The sequence below is a fragment of the Lactuca serriola genome, chromosome 8 (assembly GCF_051521515.1).
Source record: "Lactuca serriola cultivar US96UC23 chromosome 8, Lser_US96UC23_V15, whole genome shotgun sequence".
Taxonomy (NCBI): domain Eukaryota; kingdom Viridiplantae; phylum Streptophyta; class Magnoliopsida; order Asterales; family Asteraceae; genus Lactuca; species Lactuca serriola.
In genome coordinates this window covers 77,864,952-77,872,643 of record NC_136415.1, presented here as the reverse complement: position 1 = coordinate 77,872,643, position 7,692 = coordinate 77,864,952, and the positions used below count along the sequence as shown (strand labels likewise).

General features: G+C 34.6%; 1 protein-coding gene across 1 annotated transcript; it reads right to left on the bottom strand.

Moving 5' to 3' along the window:
• Positions 1-1,217: 1,217 nt before the first annotated feature.
• LOC145065996 (small ribosomal subunit protein uS4y) lies at positions 1,218-2,616 on the bottom strand. Its single transcript, XM_079013135.1, has 3 exons — positions 2,473-2,616; positions 1,705-2,086; positions 1,218-1,614 (listed from the first exon to the last, which is right to left on the bottom strand). The coding sequence occupies exons 1-3, from the start codon at positions 2,498-2,500 to the stop codon at positions 1,431-1,433; spliced, it is 594 nt and encodes a 197-aa protein (XP_078869261.1). The 5' UTR covers positions 2,501-2,616; the 3' UTR covers positions 1,218-1,430.
• Positions 2,617-7,692: the final 5,076 nt, after the last annotated feature.

Below are 7,692 nucleotides of genomic sequence, written 5' to 3'. Positions count from 1 at the left end.
AGTTAAGTGACCAAATGAATACAAAACCAAAAATTAAGTGACCAAAAATGACATAAACCCTAAAAAGTATTCCTTTCATTTAGATAGGGCTCGTTTAAAATCGATCTCAAGTCGAGTTTTTAACGATTTTGGAGAGGGCTGCAAATGAGCTGAATCGAGCTCAAGCCTGTCCAAACTCGGGCTCAACTCTTTTAAATATTTATAGGCTCGAACTCGAGATCGGCTCGTTAAGAATTATACGGGCTCGAGCTCATATATAATATATTCTAATTTCCTAAAATGGTATTTATTAAGTTATTATTTATTTTAATATATAAAAATAAAAATAATTTTTTTATTATATATATGTAGGCTCGTTTAGACTCACGAGCCTAATCGAGCCAACTAACAGAGGCTCGAGCTCGGCTCGGGCTCGTTTAAAATCGATCTCAAATCGAGTTTTTAACGATTTTGGATAGGGCTGCAAATGAGCTGAGCCGAGCTCAAGCCTAACCAAACTCGGGCTCAGCTCATTTAAATATGTATAGGCTCGAGCTCGAAATCGGCTCGTTAAGAATTATACAGGCTCGAGCTCATATATAATATATTCTAATTTCCTAAAATAATATTTATTAAGTTGTTATTTATTTTAATATATAAAAGTAAAAATAAAAATAAATTTTTTATTATATATATGTAGGCTCGTTTAGGCTCACGAGCCTAATCAAGCCAACTAACAAAGGCTCCAGCTCGGCTCGGGCTCGTTTAAAATCGATCTCAAGTCGAGTTTTTAATGATTTGATCTCGAGTAGCTTGACTCGTTTGCACCCCTTGTTTTGGATGTAAATTTCAAAACTTGGTAGTTTTCATATTTTTTGAATTATTTTAGTTGATTTTGATGCTTTTGATTGATTTTAAACGCCTAGAACAATGGGGAAAAAATTCAATTTACTTTGTTTGCATTTGCTAAAATTGGGTTAAAACCCATGAAACACTTATAGGTTGAACCCGGGAAATCAAACCCATTTTTAAAATAAGGCACAAACTTTGCAAGTTTTGAATTTTAATCAATGATCATATGCAATTACGCATCCACTTCATATCCACTTAAGGATAAGTTCTAAACAATAAAATGAAATTATCATACCACAATTTTCAAAATTCATAGGCTGATGTAACTTGTAAAAAATGTTGTATAAAGTTATACCAAAAGTTGAATTTAAGATAGCATGCGAAACTTGCAGAATTTCAACATAGAATTTAGATAACTCTAAAACCCCATAAAATCCATTACAAAATCTTCAACAGAAAAATCAACAAACAATAACTTCTTAAAAACCACCAATAAATCCACTAAGAAAAAGTCTAAAGTAAACAAAGAACAAAACACTCACTTGTAAACCTCATGGTGGCAAATAAGATCAAACACAAGAACTACTACTCAAATGCTCTCATTCTTCATCATCTTCATCAGCATCACCACCTGAAGCCTTCTTTGCAGCTGCTTTCTGGTTCTTTCGCTTAACTCTACCAGGTCTCCCACCTCCAAATGGACTCGTGAGTGAGAAATCAATGTGCTTCTGTGAATCCACCCTCACCATGAACGATGGAACATTCACAACTTGCCTTCCAACTCTAGTGATTCAGAAAAAAAAAATCATGAAAATGAACTTAGAGAAGATGTTTGGAAGCCATTGAAGAGTGGAGTGAGGTCGAAGTTGTTACCTGATGTGCCTTTGTTTGATGAGGACTCTAGCATGATGTATGCTTTTGGCCATTCCAGTTTTGAAGACGAGTGTTTGGAGACGACGTTCAAGGAAGTTTTCAACAGTTAGGGCAAGAACGTAATCGAGCTTGTTTTGGCTCTCATCCAGCAAACCATACCTGTTCATCCTCCTCATGAGAGCTTCACCTTCGAAGATTCTTCGTGGATCTTTCTCCTCGAGAGTTAGAAGCATTCTTGCAGCATTACGGATTCTGCTGAGTGCATATTGCACCCTCCAGAGCTCTCTTTTGCATCGGAGACCGTATTCTCCGACCAATTTCAGCTCTGCGTCTAGTCGTTCCTTTTCGTAGGGACGACGAGGCTTCTTGAAAGTTTTTCCATCTGTAAGAGGTTCCAGTATCCAGTTAGGTTTTCACAGATAAAAATACAAACTAAAACAAGATAAACAATAGGTTAATTAGATGCGTATCTAAACTCATAGAGGTCATGATCTCATAAAAATGAGCAACGAAATCAAAACTGTTCGCAAAATTCATTCAACGATAACATCTGTGTCGCTGTTTGCAGTTTAATTTTACATTTATGATTGTGAATTAGATGTTCTAAGACAAAACATGTACTACAATTAGTTGTTCAAAATCAGAATCTGAAACGTACAGGGCTTTTTGGATCAATGTATATAATCGATGTGAAGAACAAATCGGATTTGAACAAGTGAGAAATGAATACGAAAGAGATCGATTGATCGATGAAACAATAAGACTTACAGTTGCGGTAGAAGGAGACGTGCACCATTGTTGCTCGACGTCAATACGGTGTTTGCTATGCTCCTCCCTCCCCCCGACGGCGACTGCTGCTTCAAGGGTTTGGCTGAGTGGTAATTGTGTTAGGGTTATAATGTATATCTTCATGGGCCGGATTGATTTATGGGTTTATGTTAAGGGCCATTTTCATTCGAAATAACAGGTCCATTTGATGACTCGAGTTTTGTACCTTGTAATATTTTAACTAAAAAAAACTTTTATTTTCGTTCAAAAATAAATAACTCGAGTTTTGTACCTTGTAATATTTTAACTAAAAAAATCATTTTATTTTCATTCAAAATAAATAACTCAAGAGAAGAGCCAAAAGATATTTGTAAAAAAAAAATTGTTTTTTGTAGTATGCGTTTTATATGAACGTATCAGGGACAGACTTACAATGTTGCAGTAGGAGCTCCCGCTCCATAACAAAATAATAATAATAATAACTGAAAGATAGGTTTTTTTTTAAATCTAATTTACTTTGACACCTTCAAAATAACATATTTTGACAAATCACATATTCTCTTGAAATGAATCATTTCCAAAAATGTTTAATAAAACTCCCAGTTCTACAGTTTGAGTTTGGAATCCCACGAGTGTTCATTCAAATCTTTCAAACCACAACTTTGATACCATCTTGTAACATCTCAAAAATCCAAGCTAGATTTTTCATTTTTAGAATAATATAACATCCATTTTTAGTGAAGTTACATTCAGGATAAACCATCTGTTCATAAACTATTATTCCAAAATCAAAATTAATAAGAAAATAATGTGGAATCTCAAATCATAAATTTGTTGATGTGTGTGTACAGTCCCGTCTTCGTAATCCGATAAGTATCTGCAAAATATTTAATGCACAACTGTAAATAAAAAAAAGTTAGTGAGTTCCCCAAATATTGCATAGAGCACAACATAACAATCAGTTACGAGTTACTAGCAACCATATGGACTATCAGCGGTCATAGTGGGCTAACAGCACGCCTTGTGGATTAACAACATGCCTCACTGGTTATCAGCAACCCTAGGAACTATTAGTAGTCCCATAGACTCACAGCAGACTGGAAGTTATCAACAACTCGATTCACATATAACAACAATCAACAACATAAGACTCAGTTGGTCAACAAGTATATACTACCACACATGCAAGTATAGTAAGAAGACTCACCTCGCAAGTAGTAGCAAAACACCACAACTCTTATATAACAAAGACTAATCCTACATGGCACCTAACATCAATAAAGAGTACCCTCTCAGTCTACACTCCAAAAGCCTTAAATTTGACCAAAAGTTAACCCATGCCTAAAGTCAATGGTCAAAGGTCAAAAGTCAATGGTCAACCCTCCAACACCCTGTGTACAAGCTGATCTTTGCATGGCATAAAGATCTAGATAGAGACAGGCTAAAACTGAGCTACGCTCAACGTATGAGGATTTACGCCCCGCATAGCAGCATGACTGCTAAAAATTCCAATCAGCTCTTAATACACAATGTTAATCCCTTAAAATTTCAAATATGGACCATAATAATGTCTTAATGGATAAAGTTTCCAACTTTACTGATTAAAACACTCCCATCAAGCAAGATCTAAAATTTATGCACTAAAATGATAAAAAAAAATGTTAACATCGCATCCATGGCTTAATGAACAAGCACCAAAACATAACTTTCCAAGTCCAACAAGTCCCAAGAGTGTTCCATATAACTCAAAAGGTGTTGGAGTTGCCTCAACTCCCAAACACAAGCTTAAGGGACCAAAAAGTGACAAATATGATGATTATCAAGATCTATGAAACCAATGAGCAACATAGAAGCTTTTCACCCACAATGGTCCAGGAATGAAGCAAACTTGTTGGATATATACTTGAATCCTTCTTCTATGAACTTTTGCAAACACCTTGTTCTTTAAAATTCAACCCTTCAGTGGAGAAATAAGCTCACAAAAGGTGTCACGGCTCAAAAAGAGCAAGAGGAGGCCAGGGTTTCTCAAGGAATGATATGAGGTGATGGAGGTTGATCATGAGAATGTTCCCAAGAAGTTAAAGCCCTTAAATAGGGCTCAAAACCTTAGAATTAGGGTTTTAATCTGCAACGGCTACGCCATGCGTAGGCTATTAAACCCGCGTCCATAATTTAGCATATACGCCCAACGTAGCTTGTCTACGCCCTACGTAGGACAAAACCCATATCTTCCAATTCAGCTTCAAACAATCATAACTTCTTCATTTCAACTTCGTTTTCGACGTTCTTTATATGCACGGAAAGGTATTGACGAGCCCACACTCCTATCTAGTTATCTTTAGCTTAACACATGTCGAACTAAAACCATAATCCATGTACGAATCTCGATATATAACTTTTCAATTATTACCTTTTTCTTGAAAGCGTAACTTGAGGGCTTTAAACACTCAACCAAACATTGTCGTCGTCCACTATGGTATAAAATCTATTCACTTGAAGTACAAGACCTTTACTTGATCCATGTACGTCCCGCTATCCTAATAAAATAAAAATCCAAAAACTAGGTGCTACAATACCACTTATGGGAATTCTAGGTTACAATAACAATGTACTTGCGAAATTTCACTTAACACTTAAGGGTACATGCAACCTAAAGGAACTATGTATTTTCCACATCTGATAGCAACATACATATGAATTCATAAACTAAACCCTATGAATTCAAAAATCATGGTCAAGAATACATACCTTTTGTAAATCCTAATTAAGATAATCGAAGTCTTGTAGTCTCCTTGGAAAACCTAGCTCCAATAATGTGCAAGCCTATAATGGTTCACACCTAAAATGCAAGAAACCCTAGGATTGAAGGAAAGAGCGGAGAGAGGAGGATAATTTTTTTCCAATGAAAGGTATATGAGAGCCACGAAATCTTGAGGCCCAAGGGTCTTGTTTATAATTTAGGTAACTTAGGGACAAAACAATATTTAAATGATTAAATAATAGATTTAATCTCAATCCAAATCATTTCCTTATCTACTACCAGGAGGCTTATAGAAACCCTAAAAGTGCTCCTACAATTGTCCATATGATGGTAGGTTACAGAATCGTTTCTTTTGTTCAACTATTGGACAATTACAATTCACCCATTTCACCTTTATTTAATTCCAGATTAATTATAATTAATAATGAACTAATTCCATCTATTTCTAATTAATCTATTATTCATATAATAAATTAAAAATCATTAATTAATAAATTCTAATTAATTTATTAATCACATAATATATTAACAAATCATTTTATCTATCTCCTTTGATCAATCAAAGCCATTTCCTGGTTATGAGGATAACCTAAAAAGGACTTTACTTTTATTCATCAACATTATACAAATTTAGTTAGGACCTTAGACACTTAATCCAACATAAACTTGGAGGTCATGTTTTCTTTTCGATGGATGTATCCAATTGAAAGGTAAAAAAAAAAACTGTTTCTTTAGTATTTCATTTTACATATAGTTTCATTACTAATTTTAGATGATCAATTCTCTATGAACACTCAAACATATTTCAACAATTAAGTCATATGTCAACAATAGAGCTCATCCTAAAGGCTCAATCGTTGAAGGTTTCTTAGCTCAAGAAAGTCTAACATTTTGCTTTAGATATCTCACTGGAGTAGAAACAGTTTTCACTAGATCTATTAGAAATGATGATGAAGGCCACCAAAATGATATTGAAGAATGTAACAATCTTTGTCCCGGTTGTCCGTTGGGGTGTAGAATCTATTCAGGATCTTAATTTCGGAGAAGGAGGACAACCTTAAGTAGTTTCATGGATGAGATGTCACATGCTCAAGCACATTGTTATGTGTAATTCAATGGCGAATCAATTAAACATTTTCGAGAGTAATATAGACTATTCCTTTACGAATTTTACATACTTCATGTTTGGTCTCTAGCTTACAAAAAACATGCATTTGGTCTGAAAGGAACACAAAAGGCTAATCAAGGCACAAAATTGGTCTCATCGAATACCCGAGTATGAACTTGATAAGATTCATTGCCAACAATTTAGTGAGTGGTTTAAAAAAGGGTAAGATGGAAAAAGTAGGTGTGTATATTATATCTTGATACTCTTGAATTACTAATCTAAAACGGTAAAAAGTAGGTTGAACATATGGAAGAACAACGGGATCAAGCAGTCACCGAATAAATAAAATGGCTTGCTCACGGTCCATTGAATAACTTACAATGATACTCAGGTTACCTTGTTAAGGGATATCGGTTTCACACAATAAACCATGTGAAATTTTTAAAAACTCAAAACAGTGGAGTAGTGGTTACTGTACATGCTGAAAGTTATACAAGTAGTCGAGATAGAAGGCTTGTCAAAGGTGTCATTAACTATTGGGGTTTTATCAAGAAAGTCTCAAACTTTTAGAAAAAGTTTCAGTTTAGTCCCACAAACTTTTTTTGAATAGAAAAGCCCATGAAACCGGCTTAACCTTACACTTTAATTCCTTTTGACCTGTTCAGCAAAACACCTATGGCATATGGCATGCCAACTGGACAAGGGTTGATGTGGATATCAACGACTGATACTTTAATATGCAAAAATTGGATTTTTAATAAAAACTGAAGGGTGTGGGATTCGAACCCACGATGTCTTACTTACAAAGTCACCCACTTTCCATTAGGGTAGAAACTTTTTGTTGATTTCATTCCTCAAAGTTTAATATAATGCTTTAAATGTTGAAGCTTTATTATTATTATTATTATTATTATTATTATTATTATTATTATTATTATTATTATTAGAGGGTTCCTCTTTTCCTATTGGACCCTTTTTTTAATAGTAAAGTTTTCTTCTTCAAACTTTGGCAACAATTTGTTAGGGTGCAAAGTCATGCTTGGATGTAGTGTTTTAGGCTTCCCTCTTTGTATGTGTAAATGGGTTGAGTCTTTCCTATAAATAGGAAGTGAGTGACTCCCATTATGTAAGAAGTGAACCATTTGGAGTGTTAGAATAGAGAGAGAAATTGTATACACACCCATTTGTATAATCTTTCTAGATCTAATATGAGCTTACAAAGATTTATTTACTCCTTGTGTTCTTGATTTTACATGATGAATCACTAGATTTTTCCTAATTCCGCACATGCCTTCATAATAAACACCACTACAATTGGTATCAGAGCGGGTGTTCTTGATTTCATCAAGAA

Excerpts from the sequence above, each read along its gene's own strand:
- LOC145065996 (XM_079013135.1), bottom strand. The coding sequence starts at position 2,500 with ATGGTGCACGTCTCCTTCTACCGCAACT. Across the intron at positions 2,087-2,472 it reads CGTCTCCTTCTACCGCAACT|ATGGAAAAACTTTCAAGAAG; the intron begins GTAAGTCTTATT and ends AACCTCTTACAG. Across the intron at positions 1,615-1,704 it reads ATCAAACAAAGGCACATCAG|AGTTGGAAGGCAAGTTGTGA; the intron begins GTAACAACTTCG and ends CTGAATCACTAG.